The sequence below is a fragment of the Haliotis rufescens genome, unplaced genomic scaffold (assembly GCF_023055435.1).
Source record: "Haliotis rufescens isolate VD_foot unplaced genomic scaffold, xgHalRufe1.0.p SCAF_80, whole genome shotgun sequence".
NCBI lineage: Eukaryota > Metazoa > Mollusca > Gastropoda > Lepetellida > Haliotidae > Haliotis > Haliotis rufescens.
Window position 1 is genome coordinate 1,100,873 of NW_025964373.1, and position 18,688 is coordinate 1,119,560.

Genomic DNA, 18,688 nt, shown 5'->3' on the forward strand with positions numbered 1-18,688 from the left:
GCAGCAAGGCAGAGTTGTATCATTACCATGCTAGAGTATCTTAACCCAGAGGCCATCGTGGTTATCAGTAGGACAGCAGCAAGGCAGAGTTGTATCATTACCATGCTAGAGTATCTTAACCCAGAGGCCATCGTGGTTATCAGTAGGACAGCAGCAAGGCAGAGTTGTATCATTACCATGCTAGAGTATCTTAACCCAGAGGCCATCGTGGTTATCAGTAGGACATCATACAGGCAGAGTTGTATCATTACCATGCTAGAGTATCTTAACCCAGAGGCCATCGTGGTTATCAGTAGGACATCAGCCAGGCAGAGTTGTATCATTACCATGCTAGAGTATCTTAACCCAGAGGCCATCGTGGTTATCAGTAGGACAGCAGCAAGGCAGAGTTGTATCATTACCATGCTAGAGTATCTTAACCCAGAGGCCATCGTGGTTATCAGTAGGACATCATACAGGCAGAGTTGTATCATTACCATGCTAGAGTATCTTAACCTAGAGGCCATCGTGGTTATCAGTAGGACATCAGCCAGGCAGAGTTGTATCATTACCATGCTAGAGTATCTTAACCCAGAGGCCATCGTGGTTATCAGTAGGACATCAGCAAGGCAGAGTTGTATCATTACCATGCTGGAGCATCTTGTTCAGGTATTTGACTCCTGGGTTTGCCCCCATTATGATCCTTGGAGATGTTGGTGGATGATCCTGCTGATGGTGGTTGTGTTGATGTTGCTTGCTGATCTTGCTGATAGTGGTTGTGTTGATGGTGCTTGCTGATCTTGCTGATGGTGGTTGTGTTGATGGTGCTTGCTGATCTTGCAGACAATGGTTATGTTAATGTTGCTTGATGATCTTGCTGATGGTGGTTGTGTTGATGTTGCTTGCTGATCTTGCTGATGGTGGTTGTGTTGATGGTGCTTGCTGATCTTGCTGATGGTGGTTGTGTTGATGGTGCTTGCTGATCTTGCAGAAAATGGTTATGTTAATGTTGCTTGATGATCTTGCTGATGGTGGTTGTGTTGATGTTGCTTGATGATCTTGCTGATGGTGGTTGTGTTGATGTTGCTTGCTGATCTTGCCGACAATGGTTATGTTAATGTTGCTTGATGATCTTGCTGATGGTGGTTGTGTTGATGTTGCTTGCTGATCTTGCTGATGGTGGTTGTGTTGATGTTGCTTGCTGATCTTGCTGATGGTGGTTGTGTTAATGTTGCTGGATGATCCTGCTGACTGGTTGTGTTGGAGATGATGCTGGATGTTATTGCTAATAGTGGCTGTGTTGTTGCAGGACACAGTGGACATCCTGGTCGGCTGGCACATTGATGCCACCCAGAAGGAGGCCCTGATCAGGTACACCTCCCAGGCTCTGGTCAGCTTCCACATGTTCTGGACTTCGGACCTCTCCTTCTCCCTCACTCTGCTTGGACAGTTCCTGGAGGACATGGAGGCCTATGCCGAGGTGAGTCGGCAGCTGTTGATGTGGACCAATTCACTGTAAGACACTTGAATTTCACCATGGTTAATCTTCAGCTCGATGTGTAGTCTTATACAATTATGTAATGAACATCACAGTGACTGAGAGTCACTTTGTCTTCGTTGCTTCTTACTTTGCAAATGACTCTGTTGCATCTAAATTTCGCTATATAAAGATATGGAAGTGCTTCTTAGGTCAGATAATTGGTGTCCAGAGGATACCGTTTTAATATCAGGGTGGGTTTTAGTTCCTGAATACTTAATCGTGTCATGTAATTCAACTTTACAATACCCAAACTAGGAAACAAATTTTAATCATTGCTGATAAATTTGTCATGACATTCTGTTCCTCATTATATGTTATTACTTACCTGAACATTGTTATAACACCTTCACTGACACTGTAACATGCAATCTCCTTCCAGGACCTGAACATCGCTATAACACCTTCAGTGACACCCTCACATGCAATCTCCTCCTTCCAGGACCTGAACATCGCTATAACACCTTCACTGACACCCTCACATGCAATCTCCTCCTTCCAGGACCTGAACATTGCTATAACACATTCACTGACACTGTAACATGCAATCTCCTCCTTCCAGGACCTGAACATTGCTATAACACATTCAGTGACACTGTAACATGCAATCTCCTCCTTCCAGGACCTGAACATTGCTATAACACATTCAGTGACACTGTAACATGCAATCTCCTCCTTCCAGGACCTGAACATCGCTATAACACCTTCAGTGACACCCTCACATGCAATCTCCTCCTTCCAGGACCTGAACATCGCTATAACACCTTCACTGACACCCTCACATGCAATCTCCTTCCAGGACCTGAACATCGCTATAACACCTTCACTGACACCCTCACATGCAATCTCCTCCTTCCAGGACCTGAACATTGCTATAACACCTTCACTGACACTGTAACATGCAATCTCCTCCTTCCAGGACCTGAACATTGCTATAACACATTCAGTGACACTGTAACATGCAATCTCCTCCTTCCAGGACCTGAACATCGCTATAACACCTTCAGTGACACCCTCACATGCAATCTCCTCCTTCCAGGACCTGAACATCGCTATAACACCTTCACTGACACCCTCACATGCAATCTCCTTCCAGGACCTGAACATCGCTATAACACCTTCACTGACACCCTCACATGCAATCTCCTCCTTCCAGGACCTGAACATTGCTATAACACCTTCACTGACACTGTAACATGCAATCTCCTCCTTCCAGGACCTGAACATTGCTATAACACATTCAGTGACACTGTAACATGCAATCTCCTCCTTCCAGGACCTGAACATCCTTATAACACCTTCAGTGACACCCTCACATGCAATCTCCTCCTTCCAGGACCTGAACATCGCTATAACACATTCAGTGACACTGTAACATGCAATCTCCTCCTTCCAGGACCTGAACATCGTTATAACACCATCGGCGACACTGTTACATGCAATCTCCTCCTTCCAGGACCTGAACATTGCTATAACACATTCACTGACACTGTAACATGCAATCTCCTCCTTCCAGGACCTGAACATCGTTATAACACCTTCAGTGACACCCTCACATGCAATCTCCTCCTTCCAGGACCTGAACATCGCTATAACACATTCAGTGACACTGTAACATGCAATCTCCTCCTTCCAGGACCTGAACATCGCTATAACACCTTCAGTGACACCCTCACATGCAATCTCCTCCTTCCAGGACCTGAACATCTCTATAACACCTTCACTGACACCCTCACATGCAATCTCCTTCCAGGACCTGAACATCGCTATAACACCTTCACTGAAACCCTCACATGCAATCTCCTCCTTCCAGGACCTGAACATTGCTATAACACATTCAGTGACACTGTAACATGCAATCTCCTCCTTCCAGGACCTGAACATCGCTATAACACCTTCAGTGACACCCTCACATGCAATCTCCTCCTTCCAGGACCTGAACATCGCTATAACACCTTCACTTACACCCTCACATGCAATCTCCTTCTAGGACCTGAACATCGCTATAACACCTTCACTGACACCCTCACATGCAATCTGCTCCTTCCAGGACCTGAACATCCCTATAACACCTTCAGTGACACCCTCACATGCAATCTCCTCCTTCCAGGACCTGAACATTGCTATAACACCTTCACTGACACTGTAACATGCAATCTCCTCCTTCCAGGACCTGAACATTGCTATAACACATTCAGTGACACTGTAACATGCAATCTCCTCCTTCCAGGACCTGAACATCGTTATAACACCTTCAGTGACACCCTCACATGCAATCTACTCCTTCCAGGACCTGAACATAGCTATAACACCTTCACTGACACTGTAACATGCAATCTCCTCCTTCCAGGACCTGAACATCGTTATAACCACATCAGCGACACTGTAACATGCAATCTCCTCCTTCCAGGACCTGAACATCATTATAACACCTTCGGTGACACTGTAACATGCAATCTTCTCCTTCCAGGACCTGAACATCATTATAACACCTTCGGTGACACTGTAACATGCAATCTCCTCCTTCCAGGACCTGAACATTGCTATAACACATTCACTGACACTGTAACATGCAATCTCCTCCTTCCAGGACCTGAACATCGTTATAACACCTTCGGTGACACTGTAACATGCAATCTCCTCCTTCCAGGACCTGAACATTGCTATAACACATTCACTGACACTGTAACATGCAATCTCCTCCTTCCAGGACCTGAACATCGTTATAACACCTTCAGTGACACCCTCACATGCAATCTCCTCCTTCCAGGACCTGAACATCGCTATAACACATTCAGTGACACTGTAACATGCAATCTCCTCCTACCAGGACCTGAACATCGTTATAACACCATTAGCGACACTGTTACATGCAATCTCCTCCTTTCAGGACCTGAACATCATTATAACACCTTCGGTGACACTGTAACATGCAATCTTCTCCTTCCAGGACCTGAACATCATTATAACACCTTCGGTGAAACTGTAACATGCAATCTCCTTCCAGGACCTGAACATCGCTATAACACCTTCACTGACACCCTCACATGCAATCTCCTCCTTCCAGGACCTGAACATCGTTATAACACCATCAGCGACACTGTTACATGCAATCTCCTCCTTCCAGGACCTGAACATCATTATAACACCTTCGGTGACACTGTAACATGCAATCTTCTCCTTCCAGGACCTGAACATCATTATAACACCTTCGGTGACACTGTAACATGCAATCTTCTCCTTCCAGGACCTGAACATCGTTATAACACCTTCGGTGACACTGTAACATGCAATCTTCTCCTTCCAGGACCTGAACATCGTTATAACACCTTCGGTGACACTGTAACATGCAATCTCCTTCCAGGACCTGAACATCATTATAACACCTTCGGTGACACTGTAACATGCAATCTCCTCCTTCCAGGACCTGAACATCGTTATAACACCTTCACTGACACTGTAACATGCAATCTCCTCCTTCCAGGACCTGAACATCGTTATAACACCTTCGGTGACAATGTAACATGCAATCTTCTCCTTCCAGGACCTGAACATCGTTATAACACCTTCGGTGACACTGTAACATGCAATCTTCTCCTTCCAGGACCTGAACATCGTTATAACACCTTCGGTGACACTGTAACATGCAATCTCCTCCTTCCAGGACCTGAACATCATTATAACACCTTCGGTGACCCTGTAACATGCAATCTCCTTCCAGGACCTGAACATCATTATAACACCTTCGGTGACCCTGTAACATGCAATCTTCTCCTTCCAGGACCTGAACCTGAACATGACTGTGCAGCCCCTGGCAGACGAGGACCTGCCCCCGGCAGAGGAGTGCATCACTAAGATCTCCGCCCTGCTGCGTGTGTTCACCACTGTCATACAGAGCCTGGGGGACAGCTTCTCTCCAACCAAGGGGGGTCAAATCTCAAGGGAATATGTCTATGAGGCAAGAATGGTGATCCACTGTATATCACAGCCGAAGCAATGACAGCATTTATATACAGACAGAACAAACTGTTTTTTAGTCACGTCCATTTGCTGTTTATATGCTGTATATATGCTTATAATGAACTACACTTATAACAAACTAAAATTAGTGGTCCCTTTGGACGGTCAGTGCCACAAATGCTACACCCCTACCACTGTAGGTGGCATTTGTACTTTCAACATTTGACAGGAATTGTTGCAGTGTTTCAGAACATGTCAAACCATGTGTCAAATATTTGATTATACAAAGCCTAAAGAACAGACTCTTTGTTGTTGTGTCCTGTGGGAAATAGCTGTGAATATTGTTTGTCTTCTGTCTACAGGTGTTGGATAAGATTGTCCGCAGTGTTGAAAATGCTACAAAAAATCTACACTCTGAGAGCATCTTTATTGCAGGTCAGTCTGTTATAAGCCTTACACATGGTCTCTTTCTACTGAATCAGTTGACATTGTTGATACTCACTTCATACATGTCTTTATTTAATAGTCTCCTGCAGCACTCTCGTTCTTAGTTCATTTCACAGAATCTGTTGTATTTTTAATGTAAATTCCCCCCTGTGAACGACCAGGCCAGAATAGATCTTCAGCAACCCATGCTTGTCGTAAGAGGCGACTAACAGATCGGGTGGTCAGGCTCGCTGACTTGGTTGATTGCATGTCACTGTATCTCAACTGCATAGATCGATGCTTTGGATGGCCATCACTGGATTGTCTGATCCAAACTCGATTATTTATAGACCATATAGACCGTCATCATATGGTTTGAATATTGCTGAGTGAAGTGCTAAACTATTCCTATAGACCTTGCCAAACTGCCAAAAAGGCATCCTTAGGACTAGTAGAAATGTTCCCTTTTTAAGGGTTTTGCTATATGATATCATGATAAGGTTTAGTGGGCTAAAATTATTAGTTTTCATCGCTTGTTAAACAACAAACAAGGAAAGATAAATTCCTGGCTGACACATGTTGTCAAATGTCAGAAGAGTAAAATGGTTGAGGGTCTGTCAACTGTCAAGTCATTTCTCTGTGAACATTGACTTGACTTGTAAAGACATTCATGGTTATTAATACTAACTGTGGTTTACCTATGTTCTTCCATTGTTGCAGCCAATGTGTGTCTGACCTGCATTGCAAGCCAGCTTCAGAACAACATCACTCCGACCTGTGAGGGGATGCTGCCGTTTATAACCAGGCAGATCTTCCTCACGAAGTTGCTCAGCAAGCACCACCTCATGACTCTCTTTGATCTGGTACACAAGGTACGGAGGCTGACGATCATGTCTCGCTCTTGTACGAGTGGAGAATAAGATAACGGGTTGTCAGCATCTTTACTTCTTGTTCATTAATAGTGTCAGATGTTATTTCATTTGATTATTGCGTTTAAAATCTTGCAAAGATTAAACAATATTATTGATTACCATGTTTTGAGAATTCCCAGTGATTTAACTAGACAAAAATGGCATTTGGACACTTTCATTCTTTGTGTTGAATTTTGATAGGACAATCTTCTCTTTATCGAACAGAATCTGAGGACATTTTTGATGACATTTTTGGTTGAACCAATCTGAAACCCTGATAACCTAACACAACCAGAATACAAGTTCTAAATAACCTAGTGACCTTGTTTTCTTTCACCCTTCCTCCAGTGAAGGCCTTTACTGAAGTGAGACTAGGAACTGTTCCACACTGCTGTTTGATAAACCTTAATTTGTAATGTGAGATTGATGCAGTAATGTCTATACTCTTGACATAGTCCACCTACTTCAATTTGTGCATGCTACATGCAAGAACATTGCTAAGGTAACTGTGTGTTTTCCTGAACAATGACAACACTAGCTTTATCATGATCTCGAGTTCCCCTCATCCAACATGTGTGTGTTTGCAGGTGGTGGAGGTGTTTGGACCACAGCTTCCAGTGATCTTCCTGACCAAGGTTCTAGGTCCTGGCTCCCTGCTACATGGCTGTGTGATGTCCCACTCCGGGGAGGTGAGAGGGGGCAGGGTAGGGCTGTGTGATGTCCCACTCGGGGGAGGTGAGAGAGGGGCAGTGTAGGGCTGTGTGATGTCCCACTTGGGGGAGGTGAGAGGGGGCAGTGTAGGGCTGTGTGATGTCCCACTCAGGGGAGGTGAGAGGGGGCAGTGCAGGGCCGTGTGATGCCCAACTCGGGGGAGGTGAGAAGAGGGCAGTGTAGGGCTGTGTGATGTCCCACTCAGGGGAGGTGAGAGGGGGGCAGTGTAGGGCTGTGTGATGTCCCACTCGGGGGAGGTGAGAGGGGGCAGTGTAGGGCTGTGTGATGTCCCACTCGGGGGAGGTGAGAGGGGGCAGTGTAGGGCTGTGTGATGTCCCACTCGGGGGAGGTGAGAGAGGGGCAGTGTAGGGCTGTGTGATGTCCCACTCGGGGGAGGTGAGAGGGGGCAGTGTAGGGCTGTGTGATGTCCCACTCGGGGGAGGTGAGAGAGGGGCAGTGTAGGGCTGTGTGATGTCCCACTCGGGGGAGGTGAGAGGGGGCAGTGTAGGGCTGTGTGATGTTCCAAAAAGTGATCTTAGTGCTGAGATGATTGTTACTGCGATAATTATACCCCCGTTTACGAAGTAAATCGGGGGTATATAGCGTTCCGTTTGTCCGTCCGTCCGTCCTTCCATCCGAGCCCATAACTTTTTAACCATGCACCCTAGCTTCACCAAACTTGCTACACACATTAACCACAATGAGTACTTGTGCCTTTTGCTAGTTTGAAGATTCTGAACTTTTTAATTTTTGCCGTTTCCATGGAAACATTAATTAACTTAAACTTTTAGGGTGGGTGTTTTGTACGGCCTATATCTTTTTAACTATACATCCTAGCTTCACCAAACTTTCTACAAACATTTACCACAATGAGTACTTGTGCCTTTTGCTAGTTTGAAGATTCTGAATTTTTTAACTTTTGCCGTTTCCATGGAAACATTAGAAACTTAAACTTTTAGGGTGGGTATTTTGTATGGCCCATAACTTTTTAACCATGCACCCTAGCTTCACCAAACTTGCTACACACATTAACCACAATGAGTACTTGTGCCTTTTGCTAGTTTGAGGATTCTGAATTTTTTAATTTTTGCCGTTTCCATGGAAACATTAGAAATTTAAATTTTTAGGGTGGGTATTTTGTACGGCCCATAACTTTTTAACCATGCACCCTAGCTTCACCAAACTTGCTACACACATTTACCACAATGAGTACTTGTGCCTTTTGCTAGTTTGAGGATTCTTAATTTTTTTATTTTTGCCTTTTCCATGGAATCATGGTGAAACATAAATTTTCGGTAGAGTTTTTGTACGATCCATGTTTACAATATTATGTATCCTAGCTTCAGCAAACTTGCTACATTAACCGCCATGATTGTTTTTTATCTTTTATAAGATTCTGAAAGTTTTGTCTTTTGCTGTTTTCATGGAAAAATGATGGAATTTAGAAATTTTGATGACTGGTTTTGTATAGCTAATAAATTTTCCAAAATTGTTTCCACACATGTAGATCATCATAAGTATCTGTGCTTTGTGATAGTTTGAATTCATGAATTCTTTACCATATCTGTTAAGGCTAGATGGAAATTATTAATTTATTGATTTTCTTATATGATATTGTTCCATTTTTTATGTGTTTTTATATCAACAATTTTTGGTCCTTTTGATAATTCTTCTTATGTAACTCCTCAATCAAATTTGTATTCAAAGGTGTTCATGGTGATCTACTTCCTCGTAGTGAACACTGGTAACATGGGAGATTTGGGGGGGGCAATTGTCACTGGAACTCAATCTTAGTTTTTAAAACATTGAAGTTAAAATCAGTTAGAAATATGTAATATTTCATTAATTAACAAACTATTTACTATTTGTTGTTGACCAGCGGGGATAACGGGGGTATGTGAGCTTTGCTCACTTCTTTCTTGTTGACCTAGGCTTACGACAGTCATAGCACTATGATTGCTCTGTGGAATGGTGCCTAGGGGGGTAGCTAGACCTGCTCAGAATCCAATATTTGTCCCCAAGTCTGCAGCAAATATCAGTAAAAATTTCCAAGTTGGAATTAAGAATTTCTCAGTCCATATTAAAATAGTGTGGCTAATATTATGGCTTTGTAAAGGTGACGTGTATTTCACCGGCCAGTAAGAGGAAGAGGCTTTGATGTTCATTATTGCGCTGTGATCCTGATTGGTGTGTCGCTGTGTTGTGCAGGTGCTGGGCCACTTGATGTCCGTGTATCATGCCATCCTTGGCCTCAAGAGTGTCCCCCTGTTGGAGGAGTCCTACAGGCAAGTGACACTTTGTGACCTTGTTCCATTCCCATGTATGAAACAGAAGATATTTCTACAGTGGCTGCTCATGAGATATCGCTACTGGTCATTTTCGAGCAGTACTCCTTGCTTTTCGAAAGGACCGACCATATTGAGTATTGGGAAGACAATGTTGGACCTGACTGATTGTGTTACATTGTACCCCATTCACTTAGTTTGGTGTTCAGGCTTTCAACCATCCATTGCCTCTGGCTTGTAACTTGTCCCCTTGTTCCATGCCCATATACTGAACAGGAGATATTTCAGATTCTGCTTGTGACATATTGCTTTTGGTGACATGACTGATTGTGTGACATTGTACCGGATTCACAGATTTTGTTGTTCATGCTATCAACCATCCTTCTGCCACGATGAACAGTAGAACATGGATATAACAAACTACTAGGAACCGGAGAAATCAGTTTGTTAATATATATATATGTTGTTCCTTTTATAAGTTTTCGCTCCGAAACGTCTGCCATCTTAGATAAAACAAAACACAACATGCTTAATTGTAACATTGACTTCTTTAGCAAGTGATAACTTCATAGCTTTCAATTAATAACATTTAATAACATTAAATTCATAAATATTTTAGAACATTGTTCATCAAATATGTATAAAGCATTGCACAATTTACATACAGGAAAGGACTTGTGAAGATACTGGTTAGTATAGGCCTTCAGCAACCCATGCTTGCCGTAAAGGGCATCTATGCTTGCCGTAAAGGGCATCTATGCTTGCCGTAAAGGGCATCTATGCTTGTCGTAAAAGGCGACTAACGGGATGGGGTGTTCAGGCTCGCTGGCTTGGTTGATGCATGTCATCGTATCCCAATTGTGTACATCGATGTTCATGATGTCAATCCCTGGATTGTTTTGCTCCAGACTCAGACCGCCATCATATAGCAGTAACATTGCTGAGTGCGGCGTTAAACAACAAACAACGTACGGGAAGATTTTCCTCTGTCCTCGTTTTGCTGACTGCATTCGTGAAATTGCCTCGTTAAGATCAGCCAAAATATCGAATGATGTCATCTGAATAATGTATGTTTTATGGACAAGATTTGTCCTATTACAGGTAAGATTAACATAAGCAAGTTTAACAAGGTTGAATCGTCACCGCTGATTGTGTTGATTTGCCGCTGATTGAGTTTAGCCAAGATTAGTCCAATTACAGGTAAGATTAACATAAGCAAATTTAACAGGTTGAATTGTCACCACTGATCAAATGGGCTGCATAAGTGCAGATATATCGTTTTACAGTACTCCTTGACACTTGTATTTCATTTGCATTTGTCCCAATGTTTCAGGTTGATCCGGAGCTCTGTTGAGGCGTGCTACACCAAGCTGCTGGCCGGGGGCCCCTCCCACGCCATGTTTGAGAGCCAGGAGGAAAACCCCTTCTCCCACCACGCCTTCAGCATCAGGCAGGCAGAGGCCATCATCTTGTTTGACGTCTGTGCACTCGCAGAGATAGGCAACACAAAGAGCAACCTCATTGGGGTACGTGCATAGCTCATGGCCAACTTGTTACTTGCCTTTCTTGATAAAAAGGCTCTGGTCCAATGTGTGTTTTGTCATTTGCGTTGTGTGTAGTACAAGTATGTCCCAGTGATTGGACTATGCATAGACTCGTTAGTCCAGCCAAAGTGTAACTCCAGAATACCAGCCTAGTTTGGCAAGGGTTGAAAGTGGACTTTTATAGTCAGTTAACGCCCTTACCTCATGAAGAAGTAGGATTGTAGGAGTGACATTTGCACCAACAGGTCACTTTTTCTCATGTGCTTTTAATGGGACTGGAGTATTTGTGTGTGCTCTCAGACAGATAGGGATTTGTAACTACTTTTTGTCAAGATAAAGTACTGTGACTCATCCTCAATCTGTTACATGATTGGCTGTGTGGCTGTGAGATTTATAGGATCACTTATAAACTGTTGTTTATAGGTGTGAAAAATGTATTTTGTTAGTAAAAATGTTGACGGAAACATTCAGTTGTGACAGTTGACATCCATCAGCAATGGTCGTGATGTAGTCAGGTGAGTAGAGCCTGGTAGGCTAGCGACAATACTGTGAGTTTGTTTTACCCAGATGTGGGCGCTGTCCCCTAGTGTGTTTGACCTCCTGAGCACCCACCTGTGTCCGGTGGAGCCCTGGATTGCCGAGTGTTACCCGTCGGTGCAGTTTGCCGTGGTGTACGCCCTCTACTCCCACTGCTGCAGGTAGGTCTAGCAGCACCCACTTCATACATGTTCTCATACTTTCTTGTGGCTTTGGATAGGATTTGTGTCTTATTGCAGAATCATTGATAACAACATTTTGGTTGTAACAAATGTTAAATTTGGGATAACACTTTCTTAGTAAAGTACAGATTCTCGTACTGTATCCATAGCTTTCGGCCATGGGAGCCGTTCCAATTTACACTTGTCAGAGGGGTACTCAAAGTACGTGATCTAGACTACCAGTTGTAGGACTTTCATTTTTGTGGAACCCTTGGTGGCTGAGTGGGTTAGATCGCTGACTTTGTGTGCTGGCGATTAGGTGCCTCACTCTGGCAAGTGTGGGTTCGAATCCCGGACGTGACTCAACCCAAAAAAGTACGAGAATCTGTACTTTACTAAGAAAGTGTTATCCCAAATATAACATTTGTTACATTTGACCACTTTCTAAATGGCATTGTGTATTCATAACATTTTGGTTGGAGCAGTAATGGTTTTTAAAGAACTTTCCATGCTTGCTACTTTTTGTGTCTATTTCAACATTCACGATGATGGCTTTACATCTTGATGTACCTTGGAAAGCCTTGTTTTATGTAGTGCGTCTTAAGTTGAAGTTCTTGTATCTGCTTCTAGGCACAGCAACTTCACGTCCAGCAGCTCCATGCTCTCCCAGCCCTCCCCAGTGGACAGTGCTATCATCTCATCGGTCAGCATGGTCACCAGTGGCCACTTTGCCAAGGTCCTGGAGCTCACGGAGCAGCTGTTAGCCCACTCCAAGACCACCTACGATGTAAGGTAGGTACAGTCTGACATCATCCAGAAGCCCGATGAGGTGGTTGGGGGCTGGCTAGGCTTCTGTTGTTGCAAATATGGGGATGTTAAGATGGTGGGATGGCAATCGTCTTGATTTGTCACACTTCTCCCCACCAAAATAATAACTGGCAGTGGTGTCCCCATGCTGAATACTTGAGTTTGATTACCAACTGCTATGATATTTGAAGTACATCCTTCTTAAAAAGTCATTCATTAAACAACACCATCAATACACGTGTGACATTGCTGCACTGGTGTGTATGCCACCTTGGAGGTCTGCTGTAGTCCCGTCCCTTGTTGTGTGTATGCCACCTTGGAGGTCTGCTGCAGTCATGTCCCTTGTTGTGAGTATGCCACCTTGGAGGTCTGCTGCAGTCGTGTCCCTTGTTGTGTGTATGCCACCTTGGAGGTCTGCTGTAGTCCCGTCCCTTGTTGTGTGTATGCCACCTTGGAGGTTATGCTACAGTCATGTCCCTTGTTGTGTGTATGCCACCTTGGAGGGGTGCTGCAGTCATGTCCCTTGTTGTGTGTATGCCACCTTGGAGGTGTGCTACAGTCACGTCCCTTGTTGTGTGTATGCCACCTTGGAGGTCTGCTGTAGTCCCGTCCCTTGTTGTGTGTATGCCACCTTGGAGGTTATGCTACAGTCATGTCCCTTGTTGTGTGTATGCCACCTTGGAGGTCTGCTGTAGTCCCGTCCCTTGTTGTGTGTATGCCACCTTGGAGGTTATGCTACAGTCATGTCCCTTGTTGTGTGTATGCCACCTTGGAGGGGTGCTGCAGTCATGTCCCTTGTTGTGTGTATGCCACCTTGGAGGGGTGCTGCAGTCATGTCCCTTGTTGTGTGTATGCCATCTTGGAGGTGTGCTGCAGTCATGTCCCTTGTTGTGTGTATGCCACCTTGGAGGTTATACTACAGTCATGTCCCTTGTTGTGCGTATGCCACCTTGGAGGGGTGCTACAGTCACGTCCCTTGTTGTGTGTATGCCACCTTGGAGGTGTGCTACAGTCACGTCCCTTGTTGTGTGTATGCCACCTTGGAGGGGTGCTGCAGTCATGTCCCTTGTTGTGTGTATGCCACCTTGGAGGGGTGCTACAGACATGTCCCTTGTTGTGTGTATGCCACCTTGGAGGTGTGCTACAGTCACTCCCTTGTTGTGTGTATGCCACCTTGGAGGTGTGCTACAGTCACGTCCCTTGTTGTGTGTATGCCACCTTGGAGGTGTGCTACAGTCAGGTCCCTTGTGTGTATGCCATCTTGGAGGTGTGCTGCAGTCATGTCCCTTGTTGTGTGTATGCCACCTTGGAGGTTATACTACAGTCACTCCCTTGTTGTGTGTATGCCATCTTGGAGGTGTGCTACAGACATGTCCCTTGTTGTGTGTATGCCACCTTGGAGGGGTGCTACAGTCATGTCCCTTGTGTGTGTATGCCACCTTGGAGGTGTGCTACAGTCATGTCGCTTGTGTGTGTATGCCACCTTGGAGGTTATACTACAGACATGTCCCTTGTTGTGTGTATGCCACCTTGGAGGTTATGCTACAGACATGTCCCTTGTTGTGTGTATGCCACCTTGGAGGTTATGCTACAGACATGTCCCTTGTTGTGTGTATGCCACCTTGGAGGTGTGCTACAGTCGTGTCCCTTGTTGTGTGTATGCCACCTTGGAGGGGTGCTACAGACATGTCCCTTGTTGTGTGTATGCCACCTTGGAGGTGTGCTACAGTCACGTCCCTTGTTGTGTGTATGCCATCTTGGAGGTGTGCTGCAGTCATGTCCCTTGTTGTGTGTATGCCACCTTGGAGGTTATGCTACAGACATGTCCCTTGTTGTGTGTATGCCACCTTGGAGGGGTGCTACAGTCATGTCCCTTGTGTGTGTATGCCACCTTGGAGGTTATGCTACAGTCATGTCCCTTGTTGTGTGTATGCCACCTTGGAGGTTATGCTACAGACATGTCCCTTGTTGTGTGTATGCCACCTTGGAGGTGTGCTACAGTCATGTCCCTTGTGTGTATGCCACCTTGGAGGTGTGCTACAGTCATGTCCCTTGTGTGTATGCCACCTTGGAGGTGTGCTACAGACATGTCCCTTGTTGTGTGTATGCCACCTTGGAGGTGTGCTACAGTCATGTCCCTTGTGTGTGTATGCCACCTTGGAGGTTATGCTACAGACATGTCCCTTGTTGTGTGTATGCCACCTTGGAGGTTATGCTACAGACATGTCCCTTGTTGTGTGTATGCCACCTTGGAGGTTATGCTACAGACATGTCCCTTGTTGTGTGTATGCCACCTTGGAGGTGTGCTACAGACATGTCCCTTGTTGTGTGTATGCCACCTTGGAGGTGTGCTACAGACATGTCCCTTGTTGTGTGTATGCCACCTTGGAGGTTATGCTACAGACATGTCCCTTGTTGTGTGTATGCCACCTTGGAGGTTATGCTACAGTCATGTCGCTTGTGTGTATGCCACCTTGGAGGTGTGCTACAGACATGTCCCTTGTTGTGTGTATGCCACCTTGGAGGTGTGCTACAGACATGTCCCTTGTTGTGTGTATGCCATCTTGGAGGGGTGCTACAGTCAGGTCCCTTGTTGTGTGTATGCCACCTTGGAGGGGTGCTACAGTCATGTTGCTTGTGTGTATGCCACCTTGGAGGTTATGCTACAGACATGTCCCTTGATGTGTGTATGCCACCTTGGAGGTTTTGCTACAGTCACTCCCTTGTTGTGTGTATGCCACCTTGGAGGTTATGCTACAGTCACTCCCTTGTTGTGTGTATGCCACCTTGGAGGTTATGCTACAGTCACTCCCTTGTTGTGTGTATGCCACCTTGGAGGTTATGCTACAGTCATGTCCCTTGTTGTGTGTATGCCACCTTGGAGGTTATGCTACAGTCACTCCCTTGTTGTGTGTATGCCACCTTGGAGGTTATGCTACAGTCATGCCCCTTGTTGTGTGTATGCCACCTTGGAGGTTATGCTACAGTCACTCCCTTGTTGTGTGTATGCCACCTTGGAGGTTATGCTACAGTCACTCCCTTGTTGTGTGTATGCCACCTTGGAGGTTATGCTACAGTCACTCCCTTGTTGTGTGTATGCCACCTTGGAGGTTATGCTACAGTCATGCCCCTTGTTGTGTGTATGCCACCTTGGAGGTTATGCTACAGTCACTCCCTTGTTGTGTGTATGCCACCTTGGAGGTGTGCTACAGTCACTCCCTTGTTGTGTGTATGCCACCTTGGAGGTTATGCTACAGTCATGCCCCTTGTTGTGTGTATGCCACCTTGGAGGTTATGCTACAGTCACTCCCTTGTTGTGTGTATGCCACCTTGGAGGTTATGCTACAGTCACTCCCTTGTTGTGTGTATGCCACCTTGGAGGTTATGCTTCAGTCATGCCCCTTGTTGTGTGTATGCCACCTTGGAGGTTATGCTACAGTCACTCCCTTGTTGTGTGTATGCCACCTTGGAGGTGTGCTACAGTCACTCCCTTGTTGTGTGTATGCCACCTTGGAGGTTATGCTACAGTCATGTCCCTTGTTGTGTGTATGCCACCTTGGAGGTTATGCTACAGTCACTCCCCCGCTCTAGGTGCCTGGTGATCAAGTGGGTGTCCGAGATCATCACCAGCCTGCACACATCCCAGCACATCTTCCTCAAGGCAATCTTCATCAGACTCCTCAAGACTCTCATAGGACAAGGTAAGCTGGAACACTGCTTTTGAATTTGAATGGTACTTGCATTTGTTTTTGTCAACACAATTCTTAGAGACAGGATATTCAACAGTTAAAATTGTGCAAGTCTTTGAATTCTTAAAAAGTGCTTTGTATCTTTCAGCAAAATTAAGATATCTCTTCTATGAATGGAAGGCCCTGTAAAAGCAAGAGGCTGAATCCCCAGAGGTTTATGACTATACACTTGTAACTGCTTTTGTTGTCAGGTTTCAACACAGAGCAGCCCATCTTTATGGCAGTCAACCAATGTTTGATGAACTTATTCAAGTCCACTGTCCAGTTCCCAAAGGAGGTGGTCAAGCTGTAAGTAAAAGTTGCTGTTACATAGGCTGGTCAGTTGGTTACTCAGATCAACTGTGATGCAAAAGAGGTAGAGTATTCGCAGGAACCATTTCTATATACATTGTGTAAAGATTATTCTCTTGAATATATTAAAGATATATGAAATTACTACCTTCAATATTTTCAACACTTTGTGTGTTGTAGGTGTGTGGAACTTTGTGCGTTCCGACTGACCGACCTGCGACGGCAAGTTAAAGAAGCCTTCAATTCTCTCCTGAAAATACTTCCCTTGGATGTTGTGACCAGGTGAGCATACATATTCATGAAGTACCCCCGAGATTGTGACAGTGCTGCCTTTTATGTCTTAATTCATACAGGGAGATGATAATAATCATCTGTCCAATGATCATGAAAAAGTACCTAAATCGAAACAGAGTTAATAGGGATTATTACAATAGTACTGTGTTTTTTATAAGAGGTTTCAAATTCATGTAAGTTTTTTTGAGTACTCAGAGTTTGAAAACGTGTATCAGTGAGGTTTGAGAAGAAGTGCTTTGAAAAAACCCATTCTTTCCCGGTGTTGCACTCATCAACAAATCCAAGGCCTAATGTAGATTCAGACCAAACAATGCAGGATTCTTTGAAGTCATGGTATGATATCGCTCGGACTAATTTATTTCCAGTAACCTTGTGTTCGAGGCAGAAGAAGAAGCCCTAGCCAGTCAGCGCCGTGACCGAGTCGTTGGACTGAAGGCGGCATGGTTGGCTCGGAGGAATCACATCGGCAAACAGCCAATGGGGACGTTCCACTCTCATAACTTCAGACATGTCATGGCCTACCTTCTGAACAACATGCAGCCCAGGTCAGTCAGTCAGTGGGGTCACAGGCCAGTACACATGCAGCCCAGGTCAGTCAGTCAGTGGTGTCACAGACCAGTACACATGCAGCCCAGGTCAGTCAGTCAGTGGGGTCACAGGCCAGTACACATGCAGCCCAGGTCAGTCAGTCAGTGGGGTCACAGGCCAGTACACATGCAGCCCAGGTCAGTCAGTCAGTGGGGTCACAGACCAGTACACATGCAGCCCAGGTCAGTCAGTCAGTGGTGTCACAGACCAGTACACATGCAGCCCAGGTCAGTCAGTCAGTGGGGTCACAGGCCAGTACACATGCAGCCCAGGTCAGTCAGTCAGTGGGGTCACAGGCCAGTACACATGCAGCCCAGGTCAGTCAGTCAGTGGTGTCACAGACCAGTACACATGCAGCCCAGGTCAGTCAGTCAGTGGGGTCACAGGCCAGTACACATGCAGCCCAGGTCAGTCAGTCAGTGGGGTCACAGGCCAGTACACATGCAGCCCAGGTCAGTCAGTCAGTGGTGTCACAGGCCAGTACACATGCAGCCCAGGTCAGTCAGTCAGTGGTGTCACAGGCCAGTACACATGCAGCCCAGGTCAGTCAGTCAGTGGTGTCACAGGCCAGTACACATGCAGCCCAGGTCAGTCAGTCAGTGGGGTCACAGGCCAGTACACATGCAGCCCAGGTCAGTCAGTCAGTGGTGTCACAGGCCAGTACACATGCAGCCCAGGTCAGTCAGTCAGTGGGGTCACAGGCCAGTACACATGCAGCCCAGGTCAGTCAGTCAGTGGTGTCACAGGCCAGTACACATGCAGCCCAGGTCAGTCAGTCAGTGGGGTCACAGGCCAGTACACATGCAGCCCAGGTCAGTCAGTCAGTGGGGTCACAGGCCAGTACACATGCAGCCCAGGTCAGTCAGTCAGTGGGGTCACAGGCCAGTACACATGCAGCCCAGGTCAGT

General features: G+C 45.6%; 1 protein-coding gene across 3 annotated transcripts in view; it reads left to right on the forward strand.

Moving 5' to 3' along the window:
• The window catches only part of LOC124137375 (serine/threonine-protein kinase SMG1-like), a 124,255-nt gene that overhangs the window by 15,563 nt on the left and 90,004 nt on the right, over positions 1-18,688 (forward strand). For all 3 annotated transcript variants that reach the window (XM_048390006.1, XM_048390008.1, XM_048390007.1), the window contains exons 8-20: positions 1,289-1,459; positions 5,298-5,474; positions 5,839-5,911; positions 6,623-6,774; positions 7,401-7,502; positions 9,733-9,809; positions 11,143-11,335; positions 11,921-12,051; positions 12,682-12,843; positions 16,450-16,559; positions 16,799-16,895; positions 17,079-17,180; positions 17,558-17,737. In XM_048390006.1, the coding sequence (XP_048245963.1) occupies positions 1,289-1,459; positions 5,298-5,474; positions 5,839-5,911; positions 6,623-6,774; positions 7,401-7,502; positions 9,733-9,809; positions 11,143-11,335; positions 11,921-12,051; positions 12,682-12,843; positions 16,450-16,559; positions 16,799-16,895; positions 17,079-17,180; positions 17,558-17,737 (1,727 nt within the window). The remainder of the gene's footprint in view (positions 1-1,288; positions 1,460-5,297; positions 5,475-5,838; positions 5,912-6,622; positions 6,775-7,400; positions 7,503-9,732; positions 9,810-11,142; positions 11,336-11,920; positions 12,052-12,681; positions 12,844-16,449; positions 16,560-16,798; positions 16,896-17,078; positions 17,181-17,557; positions 17,738-18,688) is intronic.